Raw genomic sequence first — 20000 nt, 5'->3', positions numbered from 1 at the left:
GCATATTACATTTTAAACTGAACTTCACTACCTCTATGTCACCTCTTCGCCATGTCTATGTCACCTCTATACCCCTCAGGTCAGCCGTGTGAGCTGCAGTGTAGGCCTGTGAATGAGGATTTCTCCGAGAGGATGCTGGAGGCGGTGACTGATGGAACTCCGTGTTTCTCCAACAGCAGCAGGAGCATCTGCATCAATGGTGTGTGCAAGGTAGAGTGGCGGGCGTGGCTTACTCTCCGTGTGTGTGTGTGTGTGTGTGTGTTCCCTAAGTCTCTTCCCCTAAAAAACAGCTTGTTCCACATGTTTCCTGGAGCTGTCCTGACTGGTACAAAGCCCTGAAACTGGGGACTCTACATGATATATACACACATTCCTACTTATGGTAAACTTCACCCTGTCAACAATCACATGGATCTCGATCACGACCAATCACGATCCAGATCTTTAATAATATACTGATGTGTCATATATCTATATAAAAATATAACCTGTGTGTGTGTGTGTGTGTGTGTGTGTGTGTGTGTGTGTGTGTGTAGGAGGTGGGGTGTGATTATGCAATAAACTCAAAGGCGAAGGAGGATCAGTGTGGTGTGTGTCTGGGTGACGGCTCCAGCTGTGAGACACTGAATGACACTTTTTCACAGACTGAAGGATACGGTACAACACACACACACACACACACACACACACACACACACACACACACACACATTCACTCAAATGCAACTACAGACCTGAATTAAATCCCAGCTATAGGTACCAAATAGCCTTGTGTGTGTTTGTGTTTGTGTGTGTGTTTGTGTTTGTGTGTGTGTTTGTGTTTGTGTGTGTGTGTGTGTGTGTGTGTGTTTGTGTGTGTGTGTGTTTGTGTGTGTGTGTGTGTGTGTGTGTGTGTGTGTTGTTTTAGGCTACACAGACATGGTGCTGATTCCTGCAGGAGCGAGGGATATCGTGATACAGGAAGTGGAGGAGGCGGCGAACTTCCTGGCGATGCGTGCAGTAAACTCTGATAAATATTTTCTCAACGGCAATTACATCATCCAATGGAATGGTGAGTACCAGGTGGGCGGAGTCACGTTTTACTACGAACGCAGTGGCAACCTGGAGAACCTCACTTCACCTGGACCTACAACAGAGCCTGTAATGGTTCAGGTACACACACACACACACACACACACACACACTCACACATGCAGTAACACTTTATTAAGTCTGAGTCATTGTGTGTCCTTACCTGAGTGTGTGTCCTGATTGTGTGTTCTTATTATGAGTGTGTGTATGACTGTATTTGTGTATGAGTGTGTATGTGAGTGTGTGTATGAGTGTATGTGTATGAGTGTATGTGTGTATGAGTGTGTATGTGAGTGTGTGTATGTGAGTGTGTGTATGAGTGTATGTGTGTATGAGTGTGTATGCGAGTGTGTGTATGTGTGTATAAGTGTATGTGTATATTAGTGTATGTGTGTATGAGTGTGTATGTAAGTGTGTGTATGAGTGTATGTGTGTATAAGTGTGTATGTGTATATGTGTGTATGAGTGTGTATGTGAGTGTGTGTATGTGTGTATATGTGTATGTGTATATGTGTGTATGTGTGTATGACTGTGTATGTGAGTGTGTGTATGAGTGTATGTGTGTATGAGTGTGTATGTGAGTGTGTGTATGAGTGTATGTGTATGAGTGTATGTGTGTATGAGTGTGTATGTGAGTGTGTGTATGAGTATATGTGAATATGAGTGTATGTGTGTATAAGTGTGTATGTGAGTGTGTGTATGAGTGTATGTCTGTATGAGTGTGTATGTGAGTGTGTGTATGAGTGTATGTGAATATGAGTGTATGTGTGTATAAGTGTGTATGTGAGTGTGTGTATGAGTGTATATGTGTATGTGTGTATGAGTGTGTATGTGAGTGTGTGTATGAGTGTATGTGTGTATGAGTGTGTATGTGAGTGTGTGTATGAGTGTATGTGTATATGAGTGTATGTGTGTATGAGTGTGTATGTGAGTGTGTGTGTATGAGTGTATGTGTGTATAAGTGTATGTGTATATGAGTGTGTATGTGAGTGTGTGTATGAGTGTATGTGTATATGAGTGTGTATGTGAGTGTGTGTATATGAGGGTATGTGTGTATGAGTGTGTATGTGAGTGTGTGTATGAGTGTATGTGTATATGAGTGTATGTGTGTATGAGTGTGTATGTGAGTGTGTGTATGAGTGTATGTGTGTATAAGTGTATGTGTTTATAAGTGTATGTGTGTATGAGTGTGTATGTGAGTGTGTGTATGAGTGTATGTGTATATGAGTGTATGTGTGTATGAGTGTGTATGTGAGTGTGTGTATGAGTGTATGTGTGTATGAGTGTGTATGTGAGTGTGTGTATAAGTGTATGTGTATATGAGTGTATGTGTGTATAAGTTTTATGTGAGTGTGTGTATGAGTGTATGTGTGTATAAGTGTATGTGTATATGAGTGTATGAGTGTGTATGTGTATATGAGTGTAAGTGTGTATGAGTGTGTATGTGAGTGTGTGTATGAGTGTATGTGTGTATAAGTGTATGTGTGTATGAGTGTGTATATGAGTGTATGTGTGTATGAGTGTATGTGTGTATGAGTGTGTATGTGAGTGTGTGTATGAGTGTATGTGTATGAGTGTATGTGTGTATGAGTGTGTATGTGAGTGTGTGTATGAGTGTATGTGTGTATGAGTGTGTATGTGAGTGTGTGTATGAGTGTATGTGTGTATGAGTGTGTATGTGAGTGTGTGTATGAGTGTATGTGTGTATGAGTGTGTATGTGAGTGTGTGTATGAGTGTATGTGTATGAGTGTAAGTGTGTATGAGTGTGTATGTAAGTGTGTATGAGTGTATGTGTATATGAGTTTATGTGTATATGAGTGTGTATGTGAGTGTGTGTATGAGTGTATGTGTGTATAAGTGTATGTGTATATGAGTGTATGTGTGTATGAGTGTGTATGTGAGTGTGTGTATGAGTGTATGTGTATATAAGTGTATGTGTGTATGAGTGTGTATGTGAGTGTGTGTATGAGTGTATGTGTATATGAGTGTATGTGTGTATGAGTGTGTATGTGAGTGTGTGTATGTGTGTATGAGTGTGTATGTGAGTGTGTGTATAAGTGTATGTGTATGAGTGTATGTGTGTATGAGTTTTATGTGAGTGTGTGTATGAGTGTATGTGTATATGAGTTTTATGTGTGTGTGTATGAGTCTATGTGTGTATGAGTTTTATGTGAGTGTGTATATGAGTGTAAGTGTGTATGAGTGTGTATGTGAGTGTGTGTATGAGTGTATGTGTGTATAAGTGTATGTGTGTATGAGTGTGTATGTGAGTGTGTGTATGAGTGTATGTGTGTATAAGTGAATGTGTATATGAGTGTATGTGTGTATGAGTGTGTATGTGAGTGTGTGTATAAGTGTATGTGTGTATGAGTGTATGTGTGTATGAGTGTGTATGTGAGTGTGTGTATGAGTGTATGTGTGTATAAGTGTATGTGTATATGAGTGTATGAGTGTGTATGAGTGTGTATGTGAGTGTGTGTATGAGTGTATGTGTATGACTGTATGTGTGTATGAGTGTGTATGTGAGTGTGTGTATGAGGGTATATGTGTATGTGTGTATGAGTGTGTATGTGAGTGTGTGTATGAGTGTATGTGTGTATAAATGTATGTGTATATGTGTGTATGAGTGTGTATGTCAGTATGTGTATGAGTGTATGTGTGTATAAGTGTATGTGTATATGAGTGTATGTGTGTATGAGTGTGTATGTGAGTGTGTGTATGAGTGTATATGTGTATGAGTGTATGTGTATATGAGTGTGTATGTGAGTGTGTGTATGAGTGTATGTGTGTATAAGTGTATGTGTATATGAGTGTATGAGTGTGTATGAGTGTGTATGTGAGTGTGTGTATGAGTGTATGTGTATGACTGTATGTGTGTATGAGTGTGTATGTGAGTGTGTGTATGAGGGTATATGTGTATGTGTGTATGAGTGTGTATGTGAGTGTGTGTATGAGTGTATGTGTGTATAAATGTATGTGTATATGTGTGTATGAGTGTGTATGTCAGTATGTGTATGAGTGTATGTGTGTATAAGTGTATGTGTATATGAGTGTATGTGTGTATGAGTGTGTATGTGAGTGTGTGTATGAGTGTATATGTGTATGAGTGTATGTGTATATGAGTGTGTATGTGAGTGTGTGTATGAGTGTATGTGTGTATAAGTGTATGTGTATATGAGTGTATGAGTGTGTATGAGTGTGTATGTGAGTGTGTGTATGAGTGTATGTGTATGACTGTATGTGTGTATGAGTGTGTATGTGAGTGTGTGTATGAGGGTATATGTGTATGTGTGTATGAGTGTGTATGTGAGTGTGTGTATGAGTGTATGTGTGTATAAGTGTATGTGTATATGAGTGTATGTGTATGTGAGTGTGTATGTGAGTGTGTGTATGAGTGTATGTGTATATGAGTGTGTATGTGAGTGTGTGTATATGAGTGTATGTGTGTATGAGTGTGTATGTGAGTGTGTGTATGAGTGTATGTGTGTATGAGTATGTATGTGAGTGTGTGTATGAGTGTATAAGTGTATGTGAATATGAGTGTATGTGTGTATGAGTGTGTATGTGAGTGTGTGTATGAGTGTATGTGTGTATGAGTGTATGTGTATATGAGTGTATGTGTGTATGAGTGTGTATGTGAGTGTGTGTATGAGTGTATGTGTGTATAAGTGTATGTGTATATGAGTGTATGAGTGTGTATGTGAGTGTGTGTATGTGTGTATTAGTGTGTATTTGAGTGTGTGTATAAGTGTATGTGTATATGAATGTATGTGTGTATGAGTGTGTATGTGAGTGTGTGTATGAGTGTATGTGTATATGAGTGTATGTGTGTATGAGTGTGTATGTGAGTGTGTGTATGAGTGTATGTGTGTATAAGTGAATGTGTATATGAGTGTATGTGTGTATGAGTGTGTATGTGAGTGTGTGTATGAGTGTATGTGTGTATAAATGTATGTGTATATGTGTGTATGTGTGTATGAGTGTGTATGTGAGTGTGTGTATGAGTGTATATGTGTATGAGTGTATGTGTGTATGAGTGTGTATGTGAGTGTGTGTATGAGTGTATGTGTGTATAAGTGTATGTGTATATGAGTGTATGAGTGTGTATGAGTGTGTATGTGAGTGTGTGTATGAGTGTATGTGTATGACTGTATGAGTGTGTATGTGAGTGTGTGTATGAGGGTATATGTGTATGTGTGTATGAGTGTGTATGTGAGTGTGTGTATGAGTGTATGTGTGTATAAGTGTATGTGTATATGAGTGTATGTGTGTATGAGTGTGTATGTGAGTGTGTGTATGAGTGTATGTGTATATGAGTGTGTATGTGAGTGTGTGTATATGAGTGTATGTGTGTATGAGTGTGTATGTGAGTGTGTGTATGGGTGTATGTGTATATGAGTGTATGTGTGTATGAGTGTGTATGTGAGTGTGTGTATGAGTGTATGTGTGTATGAGTGTGTATGTGAGTGTGTGTATGAGTGTATAAGTGTATGTGAATATGAGTGTATGTGTGTATGAGTGTGTATGTGACTGTGTATGAGTGTATGTGTATATGAGTGTGTATGTGAGTGTGTGTATATAAGTGTATGTGTGTATGAGTGTGTATGTGAGTGTGTGTATGAGTGTATGTGTATATGAGTGTGTATGTGAGTGTGTGTATGAGTGTATGTGTGTATGAGTGTGTGTGTGTATGAGTGTGTATATGAGTGTATGTGTGTATAAGTGTGTATGTGAGTGTGTGTATGAGTGTATGTTTGTATGAGTGTATGTGTGTATGAGTGTGTATGTGAGTGTGTGTATAAGTGTATGTGTATATGAGTGTATGTGTGTATGAGTTTTATGTGAGTGTGTGTATGAGTGTATGTGTGTATAAGTGTATGTGTATATGAGTGTAAGTGTGTATGAGTGTGTATGTGAGTGAGTGTATGAGTGTATGTGTGTATGTGTGTATGAGTGTATGTGTGTATGAGTGTGTATGTGAGTGTGTGTATGAGGGTATATGTGTATGTGTGTATGAGTGTGTATGTGAGTGTGTGTATGAGTGTATGTGTGTATAAGTGTATGTGTATATGAGTGTATGTGTGTATGAGTGTGTATGTGAGTGTGTGTATGAGTGTATGTGTATATGAGTGTGTATGTGAGTGTGTGTATATGAGTGTATGTGTGTATGAGTGTGTATATGAGTGTGTGTATGGGTGTATGTGTATATGAGTGTATGTGTGTATGAGTGTGTATGTGAGTGTGTGTATGAGTGTATGTGTGTATGAGTGTGTATGTGAGTGTGTGTATGAGTGTATGTGTATATGAGTGTATGTGTGTATGTGAGTTTGTGTATGATTGTATGTGTATATGAGTGTATGTGTATTTGAGTGTATGTGTGTATGTGAGTGTGTGTATGAGTGTATGTGTATATGAGTGTATGTGTGTATAAGTGTATGTTTATATGAGTGAATGTGTTTATGTGAGTGTGTGTCTGTGAGTGTGTGTATGAGTGTATGTGTGTATAAGTGTATGTGTATATGAGGGTATGTGTGTATGAGTGTGTATGTGAGTGTGTGTATGAGTGTATGTGTGTATAAGTGTATGTGTATATGAGTGTATGTGAGTATGTGTATGTGAGTATGTGTGTATAAGTGTATGTTTATATGAGTGTATGTGTGTATGTGAGTGTGTGTCTGTGAGTGTGTGTATAAGTGTATGTGTATATGAGTGTATGTGTGTATGAGTGTGTATGTGAGTGTGTGTATGAGTGTATGTGTGTATAAGTGTATGTTTATATGAGTGTATGTGTATATGTGAGTGTGTGTCTGTGAGTGTGTGTATGAGTGTATGTGTGTATAAGTGTATGTGTATATGAGTGTATGTTTGTATGTGAGTGTGTGTATGAGTGTATGTGTGTATAAGTGTACGTGTATATGAGTGTATGTGTGTATGTGAGTGTGTGTATGAGTGTATGTGTGTATAAGTGTATGTGTATATGAGTGTATGTGTGTATGTGAGTGTGTGTATGAGTTTATGTGTGTATAAGTGTATGTGTATATGAGTGTATGTGTGTATGTGAGTGTGTGTATGAGTGTATGTGTATATGAGTGTATGTGTGTATGTGAGTGTGTGTATGAGTGTATGTGTGTGTATAAGTGTATGTGTATATGAGTGTATGTGTGTATAAGTGTATGTGTATATGAGTGTATGTGTGTATGTGAGTGTGTGTATGAGTGTATGTGTGTGTGTATAAGTGTATGTGTATATGAGTGTATGTGTATATGTGAGTGTGTGTATGAGTGTATGTGTGTATAAGTGTATGTTTATATTAGTGTATGTTTGTATGTGAGTGTGTATATGAGTGTATGTGTGTATGTGAGTATGTGTATAAGTGTATGTTTATATTAGTGTATGTGTGTATGTGAGTGTGTGTCTGTGAGTGTGTGTATGAGTGTATGTGTGTATAAGTGTACGTGTATATGAGTGTATGTGTGTATGTGAGTGGGTGTATGAGTGTATGTGTGTATAAGTGTATGTGTATATGAGTGTATGTGTGTATGTGAGTGTGTGTATGAGTTTATGTGTGTATAAGTGTATGTGTATATGAGTGTATGTGTGTATGTGAGTGTGTGTATGAGTGTATGTGTATATGAGTGTATGTGTGTATGTGAGTGTGTGTATGAGTGTATGTGTGTGTATAAGTGTATGTGTATATGAGTGTATGTGTGTATAAGTGTATGTGTATATGAGTGTATGTGTGTATGTGAGTGTGTGTATGAGTGTATGTGTGTGTGTATAAGTGTATGTGTATATGAGTGTATGTGTATATGTGAGTGTGTGTATGAGTGTATGTGTGTATAAGTGTATGTTTATATTAGTGTATGTTTGTATGTGAGTGTGTATATGAGTGTATGTGTGTATGTGAGTATGTGTATAAGTGTATGTTTATATTAGTGTATGTGTGTATGTGAGTGTGTGTCTGTGAGTGTGTGTATGAGTGTATGTGTGTATAAGTGTACGTGTATATGAGTGTATGTGTGTATGTGAGTGGGTGTATGAGTGTATGTGTGTATAAGTGTATGTGTATATGAGTGTATTGGTGTATGTGAGTGTGTGTATGAGTGTATGTGTGTATAAGTGTATGTGTATATGAGTGTATTGGTGTATGTGAGTGTGTGTATGAGTGTATGTGTGTATAAGTGTATGTGTATATGAGTGTATGTGTGTATGTGAGTGTGTGTATGAGTGTATGTGTGTATAAGTGTATGTGTATATGAGTGTATGTGAGTATGTGTATGAGTGTATATGTGTATAAGTGTATGTTTATATTAGTGTATGTGTGTATGTGAGTGTGTGTCTGTGAGTGTGTGTATGAGTGTATGTGTATATGAGTGTATGTGTGTATGTGAGTGTGTGTATGAGTGTATGTGTATATGAGTGTATGTGTGTATGTGAGTGTGTGTATGAGTGTATGTGTATATGAGTGTATGTGTGTATGTGAGTGTGTGTATGAGTGTATGTGTATATGAGTGTATGTGTGTATGTGAGTGTGTGTATGAGTGTATGTGTATATGAGTGTATGTGTGTATGTGAGTGTGTGTATGAGTGTATGTGTATATGAGTGTATGTGTGTATGTGAGTGTGTGTATGAGTGTATGTGTATATGAGTGTATGTGTGTATGTGAGTGTGTGTATAAGTGTATGTGTATATGAGTGTATGTGTGTATGTGAGTGTGTGTATGAGTGTATGTGTATATGAGTGTATGTGTGTATGTGAGTGTGTGTATGAGTGTATGTGTATATGAGTGTATGTGTGTATGTGAGTGTGTGTATGTGTGTATGTGAGTGTGTGTATGAGTGTATGTGTATATGAGTGTATGTGTGTATGTGAGTGTGTATAAGTGTATGTGTATATGAGTGTATGTGTGTATGTGAGTGTGTGTATGAGTGTATGTGTATATGAGTGTATGTGTGTATGTGAGTGTGTATGAGTGTATGTGTATATGAGTGTATGTGTGTATGTGAGTGTGTATGAGTGTATGTGTATATGAGTGTATGTGTGTATGTGAGTGTGTGTATGAGTGTATGTGTATATGAGTGTATGTGTGTATGTGAGTGTGTGTATGAGTGTATGTGTATATGAGTGTATGTGTGTATGTGAGTGTGTGTATGAGTGTATGTGTATATGAGTGTATGTGTGTATGTGAGTGTGTGTATGAGTGTATGTGTATATGAGTGTATGTGTGTATGTGAGTGTGTGTATGAGTGTATGTGTATATGAGTGTATGTGTGTATGTGAGTGTGTATGAGTGTATGTGTATATGAGTGTATGTGTGTATGTGAGTGTGTGTATGAGTGTATGTGTATATGAGTGTATGTGTGTATGTGTGTGTATGAGTGTATGTGTATATGAGTGTATGTGTGTATGTGTGTGTATGAGTGTATGTGTATATGAGTGTATGTGTGTATGTGAGTGTGTGTATAAGTGTATGTGTATATGAGTGTATGTGTGTATGTGAGTGTGTGTATGAGGGTATGTGTATATGAGTGTATGTGTGTATGTGAGTGTGTGTATAAGTGTATGTGTATATGAGTGTATGTGTGTATGTGAGTGTGTGTATGAGTGTATGTGTATATGAGTGTATGTGTGTATGTGAGTGTGTGTATGAGTGTATGTGTATATGAGTGTATGTTTGTATGTGAGTGTGTGTATGAGTGTATGTGTATATGAGTGTATGTGTATATGAGTGTGTGTGTATATGAGTGTATGTTTGTATGTGAGTGTGTGTATGAGTGTATGTGTATATGAGTGTATGTGTGTATGTGAGTGTGTGTATGAGTGTATGTGTATATGAGTGTATGTGTGTATGTGAGTGTGTGTATGTGAGTGTGTGTATAAGTGTATGTGTGTATGTGAGTGTGTGTATAAGTGTATGTGTATATGAGTGTATGTGTGTATGTGAGTGTGTGTATGAGTGTATGTGTATATGCGTGTATGTGTGTATGTGAGTGTGTGTATGAGTGTATGTGTATATGAGTGTATGTGTGTATGTGAGTGTGTGTATGAGTGTATGTGTATATGAGTGTATGTGTGTATGTGAGTGTGTGTATGAGTGTATGTGTATATGAGTGTATGTGTGATATGAGTGTATGTGTGTATGTGAGTGTGTGTATGAGTGTATGTGTGTATGTGAGTGTGTGTATGAGTGTATGTGTATATGAGTGTATGTGTGTATGTGAGTGTGTGTATGAGTGTATGTGTATATGAGTGTATGTGTGTATGTGAGTGTGTGTATGAGTGTATGTGTATATGAGTGTATGTGTGTATGTGAGTGTGTGTATGAGTGTATGTGTATATGGTGTATGTGTGTATGTGAGTGTGTGTATGAGTGTATGTGTATATGAGTGTATGTGTGTATGTGAGTGTGTGTATGAGTGTATGTGTATATGAGTGTATGTGTGTATGTGAGTGTGTGTATGAGTGTATGTGTATATGAGTGTATGTGTGTATGTGAGTGTGTGTATGAGTGTATGTGTATATGAGTGTATGTGTGTATGTGAGTGTGTGTATGAGTGTATGTGTATATGAGTGTATGTGTGTATGTGAGTGTGTGTATGAGTGTATGTGTATATGAGTGTATGTGTGTATGTGAGTGTGTGTATGAGTGTATGTGTATATGAGTGTATGTGTGTATGTGAGTGTGTGTATGAGTGTATGTGTATATGAGTGTATGTGTGTATGTGAGTGTGTGTATGAGTGTATGTGTATATGAGTGTATGTGTGTATGTGAGTGTGTGTATGAGTGTATGTGTATATGAGTGTATGTGTGTATGTGAGTGTGTGTATGAGTGTATGTGTATATGAGTGTATGTGTGTATGTGAGTGTGGTATGAGTGTATGTGTATATGAGTGTATGTGTGTATGTGAGTGTGTGTATGAGTGTATGTGTATATGAGTGTATGTGTGTATGTGAGTGTGTGTATGAGTGTATGTGTATATGAGTGTATGTGTGTATGTGAGTGTGTGTATGAGTGTATGTGTATATGAGTGTATGTGTGTATGTGAGTGTGTGTATGAGTGTATGTGTATATGAGTGTATGTGTGTATGTGAGTGTGTGTATGAGTGTATGTGTATATGAGTGTATGTGTGTATGTGAGTGTGTATGAGTGTATGTGTATATGAGTGTATGTGTGTATGTGAGTGTGTGTATGAGTGTATGTGTATATGAGTGTATGTGTGTATGTGAGTGTGTGTATTGAGTGTATGTGTGTATGTGAGTGTGTGTATGAGTGTATGTGTATATGAGTGTATGTGTGTATGTGAGTGTGTGTATGAGTGTATGTGTATATGAGTGTATGTGTGTATGTGAGTGTGTATAAGTGTATGTGTATATGAGTGTATGTGTGTATGTGAGTGTGTGTATGAGTGTATGTGTATATGAGTGTATGTGTGCATGTATGTGTATATGAGTGTATGTGTGTATGTGAGTGTGTATGAGTGTATGTGTATATGAGTGTATGTGTGTATGTGAGTGTGTGTATGAGTGTATGTGTATATGAGTGTATGTGTGTATGTGAGTGTGTGTATGAGTGTATGTGTATATGAGTGTATGTGTGTATGTGAGTGTGTGTATGAGTGTATGTGTATATGAGTGTATGTGTGTATGTGAGTGTGTGTATGAGTGTATGTGTATATGAGTGTATGTGTGTATGTGAGTGTATATGAGTGTATGTGTGTATGTGAGTGTGTGTATGAGTGTATGTGTATATGAGTGTATGTGTGTATGTGAGTGTGTGTATGAGTGTATGTGTATATGAGTGTATGTGTGTATGTGAGTGTGTGTATGAGTGTATGTGTATATGAGTGTATGTGTGTATGTGAGTGTGTATGAGTGTATGTGTATATGAGTGTATGTGTGTATGTGAGTGTGTGTATGAGTGTATGTGTATATGAGTGTATGTGTGTATGTGAGTGTGTGTATGAGTGTATGTGTATATGAGTGTATGTGTGTATGTGAGTGTGTGTATGAGTGTATGTGTATATGAGTGTATGTGTGTATGTGAGTGTGTGTATAAGTGTATGTGTATATGAGTGTATGTGTGTATGTGAGTGTGTGTATAAGTGTATGTGTATATGAGTGTATGTGTGTATGTGAGTGTGTATGAGTGTATGTGTATATGAGTGTATGTGTGTATGTGAGTGTGTATGAGTGTATGTGTATATGAGTGTATGTGTGTATGTGAGTGTGTGTATGAGTGTATGTGTATATGAGTGTATGTGTGTATGTGAGTGTGTGTATGAGTGTATGTGTATATGAGTGTATGTGTGTATGTGAGTGTGTGTATGAGTGTATGTGTATATGAGTGTATGTGTGTATGTGAGTGTGTGTATGAGTGTATGTGTATATGAGTGTATGTGTGTATGTGAGTGTGTGTATGAGTGTATGTGTATATGAGTGTATGTGTGTATGTGAGTGTGTGTATGAGTGTATGTGCTGAGTGTCAGTTACATTGTGGCTCTCTGTGTGTTTTCTATAGCTGCTGTTTCAGGAGACAAACCTCGGCGTGCGGTACGAGTTCATCATGAAGAAGAACACCTCAGGGAATAATGATCTGCTGGAACCTCAGTACCTCTGGAAATACGGAGCCTGGACTGAGTGCAGCGCCACCTGTGGACAAGGTGAGGACAGCACAAGAAAATATATAATAATGTGTGAAACTCTTTTCCCGTGTGAGCGCAACACAATCACATCCACACGTTCACACGAGCTCCAGAGTGAACAGTCCTGGTTTAGATCAACACCAGTGTCTATCATCTGATTTCAAATATTTGTATAATTTTGGATGAATGATTATTACACAAACCACAAACCACAACAGTTACACACACACACACACACACACACACACACACACACACACACACACACACACACTGGGGGAGATATTAACACTGCATGCTGAAACGTGGCATGTGGGTTATTTTTATTTGTAGCTCCAGGTGGTGAGGAAGAGATAATTTACTTTGATCTTAAACAAGGTTTCTCATTTCTCTTGTCCTTGACTAACCTCTAGTGGACAAACTGTAGAGAGTCCTGGTGTCTAGACGTCTCTTTAGGAAGTAAAAGTGTGGACATGGAGGAAAGCAGCTGTTAAATCTGATATAATGTGTGTAAGTGCATTATGGGTGTGTCCTTCTCCACCATGTGGTTTGTAATAACCCCTGATGCCGGTCCTGTCCTGGTCTTGTCCTGGTCCTGATGATAGTCCTGAACCTGGACCTGGTGTTGGTCATGGTCCTGGTGCTGATGTTGTCCTGGTGCTGGTCCTGCAGGTGAGCAGCAGCAGCCGGTGCGGTGTTTTAGAGCAGATGTTGGAGTGGTGGATGAGGAGTTGTGTGATGGGGAAACTCGGCCTGAGGACAGACATCGTCACTGTAAGGACATGGACTGTCCTGCCAGGTCTGTTTTTTTTCTGAAATGTCCCAGATAATATTCTGTGTAGACGAGGAGCTGAAAGAGGAACATGTGATCACCAGGTGGTGGGTGGGTGGATGGCAGTCGTGTTCGGCCTCCTGCGGTTCTGATGGAGTGAGAAAGCGCACGGTTCTGTGTGTTAGAACCGTAGCAGGAGAGGAGAGAGTGCTGCACCCCGGCGACTGCAGGAAACTCCCCAGACCTAAAGCTGTGGTGAGCTGCAACCGCAACGTGACCTGCGGCTCGGCCTGGACGGTGGGAAACTGGAGCCAGGTGAGACTCCCACAGGGTCACCAACACAGGGTCATGGGTTCTCAGGATCAGTCAGGGTCAGGGGTAACTGGATCATGAATTCATTTGTGGTATTTAATCACCAGGTCACTAAATCACCAGATTACAGGATTATGGGATAGATCATGGATTTAACACTGATGAAAGGTCACACGTTTACTAGGATTGTGGAGTCGCTAGTGTAATGGATCACAGAGTTGCTAGGCTACAAGATTTCCTGGTGATGGGATCAGTAGATTACATGGTTGCATGGTGACTACATCATGCTTTAATGGGGAACTTGAACACAAGGTGGAGTCCCAACATCACAGCGTAATTTATCGGATTGTTAGGAATCATCTCATGCTTGACCACCAGTTTACTAGTAAATCAATGTGATTGTTGCTCCTGCAGTGCTCTCTGACCTGTGGGGGAGGGGTGAAATCTCGGGACGTGAAGTGTGTATTAGAGCCCCAGATCCGCTGTGACCCTGTGAACCGACCGCGATCCACAACCTTCTGCAACCTCCAGAGCTGCTCCAGAATCCGACCACAACCTTCCACCCCGACCCCGGAGCATGAGCCAGATGACCTCACACCTACACCCACACCATACACATCACACACTCCTACGCCGAGTGTGTTACACAGAGACGATCAGGATTTCATCCTGGTTAATAAGAGCAGTGTGGAGAACATCACACACACCAGTGAAGAGGAGGAGAAGGAGGAGGAGGAGGAGGGCAGCACGGACCTTCGGCACGGAGCAGCGTACACACCAGGATATGACTACATCATGGAGGACGATAGAGAGGACGGGTTCACCGTTCACACACCTCTCAGCACTACACACACATCTCACACCACTGTACAACCAGACACAACACACACATTCCTTACTACAACAAAACCATTCAGGACAAGAACAAACACACACATACCTGCTAAAGCACACACACACACAAACACACACAGAAGTACCTCCCAGAATCCACATACACACAAGCAGAAGGTCCAGGTGAGATCACACAACCCTTCACACACACACTCAGCAATGAAGAAGCTCAAACACACACACAGGAACTCCAACAGATCCAAAGTGACCAAAACAGGAAGAGGCAGGAGCACAGCGGCATTCTGGGTCACGGGCAACTGGAGTGAGGTAACGTCTTTCAGTCTTACTGATATTCTGCTCTCATTAAAACATTCATATTCTCATTGTGTGTGTGTGTGTGTGTGTGTGTGTGTGTGTGTGTGTGTGTGTGTGTGTGTGTGTGTCAGTGCTCTACCTCCTGTGGGCTGGGAGCAGTGTGGAGGTCAGTAGCATGTAGTTCTGGACATGATTCTGACTGCAGCAGTACAGCGAAGCCTGAACCTGCACAACACTGTAACCTTCAACCCTGTGCTGTGTGGAGAAAGGTCTCTCACACACACACACACACACAAAACACACACACACACACCCCACTAGAGTTTGCTGATGTGTTGGCATGTTTACACACCCCTTTTAGATGTTTCCAGATGTTCGAGTTTTAAACCTGGTATCTTCCACTCTGAGATCTCAGAGAACCCACGAGGAACTTCAATTTCTCATAACAATTATACACTGTGTGTATATTTAATCTTCTGTCACCAAACTGTGTGTGTGTGTGTGTGTGTGTGTGTGTGTGTGTGTGTGTGTGTGTGTGTGTGTGTGTGTGTGTGTGTGTGTGTGTGTCAGTGTGTTAATGGATGTGTAAGTGGTGTGAAGTACAGGGATGTGCAGTGTGTTGACTCTCAGAGCAGCAGAGTGTTGAGACCTTTTCACTGCTCAGACCAACAACCTCCTACACTAGAGTGGAAACACACACACTGGGGACAGGTATATACACACACACACACACACACACACACACACACAGATTCATTAGTACATTTTGTATATTTCTGTGTGTGTGTGTGTGTGTGTGTGTGTGTGTGTGTGTGTGTGTGTGTGTAGTGCTCTCAGAGTTGTGGAGGTGGAGTGATGGAGCGCCTGGTGTTTTGTCCGGAGCCTGAACGCTGTGACACGAGTCTCAGACCTGAAAGCTCTGCCCCCTGTAACCTTCAGCCGTGTGTGTTGTGGGCTACTGAACCCTGGCAGCAGGTCACTGATGGGTCTCACACACACACACACACACACACACACACACACACACACACACACACACACACAAATAACACAATGTACAGAGATTAGCATACCTGTAGTGACAGGTGTGTGGGTGTGGCCTAATTAAAATATTCATATATATATATATAAATCTCTATTTGAAGGTAGTGGAGTAGGTGTTCGATACAGAATGTGATAATGTGTGTGTTAGTGTTCGAGGAGCTGTGGTGGAGGTGTACAGATGCGAGTGATCAGGTGTGTGAGCGAGGGATCAGGAGACGAGGTGAACAGCGCAGTGTGTGTGGAAAGCGACCGGCCTGAGAGTTTGCGTGTGTGTGGTGAGGAGGAGTGCACACCTGAGAGAGGTACACAAACACTACACCTTTATTACACACTTTACACACTCACATTACACTTAACGTGTGTGTGTGTGTGTGTGTGTGTGTGTGTGTGTGTGTGGATCAGATGTGTCTCAGGTGTGTAAGAGAGACAGCATGTCCGCTCGCTTCTGCTCCACCCTGAAGCTGCTCGGTCGCTGCGTCCTCAACTCCATCCAGAAACAGTGCTGCCTCACCTGCGGCCTGTAAGATCCGCCCACCCAGGGGTCAGGGGTCAGGGGTCCGAGTCATGCTGGATCATCATCAGCCCTCAGACTGTACAATACTGGACCTTCAGCACAATTACACACACACACACACACACACACACACACATGCACTATTTACTTGAAGCTTGTGTGTATGTGAGAATTGAAACCTGTCAGCATGAGTGTGAGATTTTTGTATCACTTGCTATAATATTCACCCCAAAAACTACTCCACCTTCTCCACGATGGACACCACGGTCATGTCCAGGAGCGTTACAGATGTGTCACATGACCACATGTGCAGCTGTGATCATTTATCAACAGTTCAGGATGAAACACACGTATGTATTTAATGTGAGTTGTGTTACAGTGAGGTATGTGTGATCACACCCTGATGCTGGACTCATCTAAACCCACCAAACACTCCACAGAGAATAAGCATGTTCTCCTGGACACCAGGAACCTGGTCCACTCCACGGAGAAAGCTGAAGCTAATCATCAACCTTCACACACACCATCGATGCAGAGAGACGGGGAACATGTGGAGCTGTGAATCAGCTGCTGCGCTACTTTATTATCATCTACTGTGTGTGTGGGTGTGTGTGTGTGTGTGTGTGTGTGAGATTTCTATTGAGGTGCTTTAAAAAAAAAAAAACATCTACTCTGGTGCTGTTATCAACATTGTATACACACATTATATTTCTAAATATCCTGGGATTAATAATCACTGCAAATATCAGTGTGTGTGTGTGTGTGGGGGGGGGGGGGGGTGTAACTGAAACCCATGGTGCTCTTAGTGAGTTCATAAGATCTTGAGTGTGTTCCTTGTATGTAATTTGATGTGATTTGTGTGTGTGGGATGGTGTAGAGTTCACATCATTAAAATGTGTATTGGACACCATTTTGTGTGTTTATTAGTGTGTTTGTAGGTGTATTTGTGTGTGTGTGTGTGTGTGTGTGTGTGTGTGTTTTTGTTGGGGTCTTGCCGTGCCCTAAACCCTAATCTTATAGTCTAACCCTAATGCTAGCCCTAACCCCTGAACCTGACCCCCAAACCCTCACCTTAATGCTAGCCCTAAACCCTAAATTACCCTTAACCATAAACCTTAATCCTATACCCTAACCCTAATGCTACCCCTAAACCCTAACTCTACCCATAAACCTAAACCCTAACCCTAAATCCAAACCCAAATCCCAAAACCTAACCGTACAACCGTTTAAAAAAACAACAACATTACCCTACCCGAACTCTAAAGCATAATCCTAAACCAGAACCTTAATCCTATACCCTAAACTTAAAGCTACCCCTAAACCCTTAACCCTAACCACACCCCTACAACTAAACCCTAACCCTACCCTAACCCTAAAGCATAAACCTTAGTCCTAACACTAAACCCTATACCCAACCTAACTCAACTACCCCTAAACCCTAACCCTACCCCTTAACCTACCCAACCTCTAAAGCATAAACCTAAACCCTAACCCTACCCCTTAACCTACCCAACCTCTAAAGCATAAACCTAAACCCTAACCCTACCCCTTAACCTACCCAACCTCTAAAGCATAAACCTAAACCCTAACCCTACCCCTTAACCTACCCAACCTCTAAAGCATAAACCTAAACCCTAACCCTACCCCTTAACCTACCCAACCTCTAAAGCATAAACCTAAACCCTAACCCTACCCCTTAACCTACCCAACCTCTAAAGCATAAACCTAAACCCTAACCCTACCCCTTAACCTACCCAACCTCTAAAGCATAAACCTAAACCCTAACCCTACCCCTTAACCTACCCAACCTCTAAAGCATAAACCTAAACCCTAACCCTACCCCTTAACCTACCCAACCTCTAAAGCATAAACCTAAACCCTAACCCTACCCCTAGCATTAAATCCTAATCTTAAACCCTAACCCTAATGCTACCCTGTGTTTGTGGTGTCAAAGTGTGTTTGTTAGTGGGTTTAATCCTAACCATACTGTGTGTGTGTGTGTGTGTGTGTGTGTGTGTGTGTGTGTGTGTGTGTGTGTGTGTTTGTGTGTGTGTTTGTGTGTTTTATGGTGTGTAAGTGTGTTTGTTAGTTGGTGGGTGTTAGTGTGTTTGTTGTTGTTTTGTTGTGTTTGTTGGCACCTTACTGTGTTGTATTTGTTAGTGTGTTTGTTATTGTGTTTGTTGTTTGTTTGTGTGTTTGTTGTTCTGTGAGAGTGTTTTTGGTGTGTGTGTTATTTGGTGTGTTTGTTATTGTGTTTGATATTGTGTTTGTTAAAGTATTTGTTGTTGATTTTGATAGTTAGTTTGTTGGTGTGTGTGTGTGTGTGTGTGTGTGTGTGTGTGTGTGTGTGTGTGTGTGTGTGTGTGTGTGTGTGCATGTTAGTGTGTTTGTTGGTGTGTTTGTTGGTGTTACCACGTTCTATGGTTTGTGTGTAGGTGTATTTGTTAGTTTGTGTTAATGACTAAGGATGAGGTGATTGTGTGTGCGTGTGTGTGTGTGCGTGTGTGTGTGTGCGTGTGTGTGTGTGTGTGTGAGTGAGGAAATGGTAAATAAAGTGTGGTTTCGAGAGGAAGACGAGACAGCAGGACAATGCTGGAGAGAAGACACTACACAGATAAGATAGTGGAGTTTGAGGAGACACAGACTCTGTAAAAGATCAGCTCACACACACACACACACACACACACACACACACACACACACACACACAGAGGAAGTGTGGTGATCTATAAAAGGCATGTCCACTGTCCTGTGTGATGTAATAAAGACTGAGTTAATCTCGCTCACAGATCAGTGTGTCCTCACACCAGCGCACTACCGGAAGTGACCCACACACTTTATTATAAATGGATAGAATATGTGAATTGTTCCTGGTGCTGTGCTCTGAGATCTTTCCTCTACATCCTCTGAGAAATGTTGTGCTTAATAAGAAGCTTCAGAGAAATCTTCCTCCTCCTCCTCCTCTAAACAACGCACTGATATGCAAATGATCATGACGATCCAAATTAATATGCAAATTATACGGTTACATCATGCACACGCGCTGGAGACTTTCTCCTGAAATCATTTCATGCATCAAGTGTGTGTGTGTGTGTGTGTGTGTGTGTGTGTGTTTTGACTTCCTTCAGTGTTTGAGCTCTTTATGGTCACTGCGTGTGTGTGCGCGCGTGCTCGTGAGTGTGTGTGTGTGTGTGTGTGTGTTTTGACTTCCTTCAGTGTTTGAGCTCTTTATGGTCACTGCGTGTGTGTGCGCGCGTGCTCGTGAGTGTGTGTGTGTGTGTGTGTGTGTGTGTGTGTGTGTGTGTGTGTGTGTGTTTTGACTTCCTTCAGTGTTTGAGCTCTTTATGGTCACTGCGTGTGTGTGCGCGCGTGCTCGTGAGTGTGTGTGTGTGTGTGTGTGTGTGTGTGAGTGTGTGTGTGTTCCTGCAGTCATGCTCCCCCCGGTGCTGTACAGCAGTGATGAAGGTGAGATGGTGTTCGGTTAACGGTCGG

General features: G+C 40.8%; 2 protein-coding genes across 4 annotated transcripts in view; both read left to right on the top strand.

The window, feature by feature from the left end:
- The window catches only part of LOC310718359 (A disintegrin and metalloproteinase with thrombospondin motifs 12-like), a 33799-nt gene extending 16603 nt beyond the window's left edge, over positions 1–17196 (top strand). For 2 of the 3 annotated variants that reach the window (XM_083527124.1, XM_083527125.1), the window contains 12 exons: positions 80–210; positions 537–657; positions 908–1152; positions 12594–12735; positions 13390–13516; positions 13594–13804; positions 14216–14962; positions 15082–15219; positions 15521–15661; positions 15779–15925; positions 16143–16296; positions 16397–17196. In XM_083527124.1, the coding sequence (XP_083383250.1) occupies positions 80–210; positions 537–657; positions 908–1152; positions 12594–12735; positions 13390–13516; positions 13594–13804; positions 14216–14962; positions 15082–15219; positions 15521–15661; positions 15779–15925; positions 16143–16296; positions 16397–16518 (2426 nt within the window). In that variant the 3' untranslated portion in view covers positions 16519–17196. The remainder of the gene's footprint in view (positions 1–79; positions 211–536; positions 658–907; positions 1153–12593; positions 12736–13389; positions 13517–13593; positions 13805–14215; positions 14963–15081; positions 15220–15520; positions 15662–15778; positions 15926–16142; positions 16297–16396) is intronic. The other variant, XR_014531127.1, reaches the window with a different exon arrangement.
- Positions 17197–19764: 2568 nt separating this feature from the next.
- The window catches only part of fgf10b (fibroblast growth factor 10b), a 3363-nt gene continuing 3127 nt past the window's right edge, over positions 19765–20000 (top strand). The window contains exon 1 of the mRNA XM_083527138.1: positions 19765–20000. This exon is cut by the window's right edge and continues 448 nt beyond it. Within this exon, the coding sequence (XP_083383264.1) occupies positions 19968–20000 (33 nt within the window). The 5' untranslated portion in view covers positions 19765–19967.

This window comes from Silurus aristotelis (assembly GCF_946808225.1).
Source record: "Silurus aristotelis genome assembly, chromosome: 23".
Taxonomy (NCBI): Eukaryota; Metazoa; Chordata; class Actinopteri; order Siluriformes; family Siluridae; genus Silurus; species Silurus aristotelis.
Note: the sequence above shows the minus strand (reverse complement) of the source record. Positions and strands in the feature narration are given on the sequence as shown.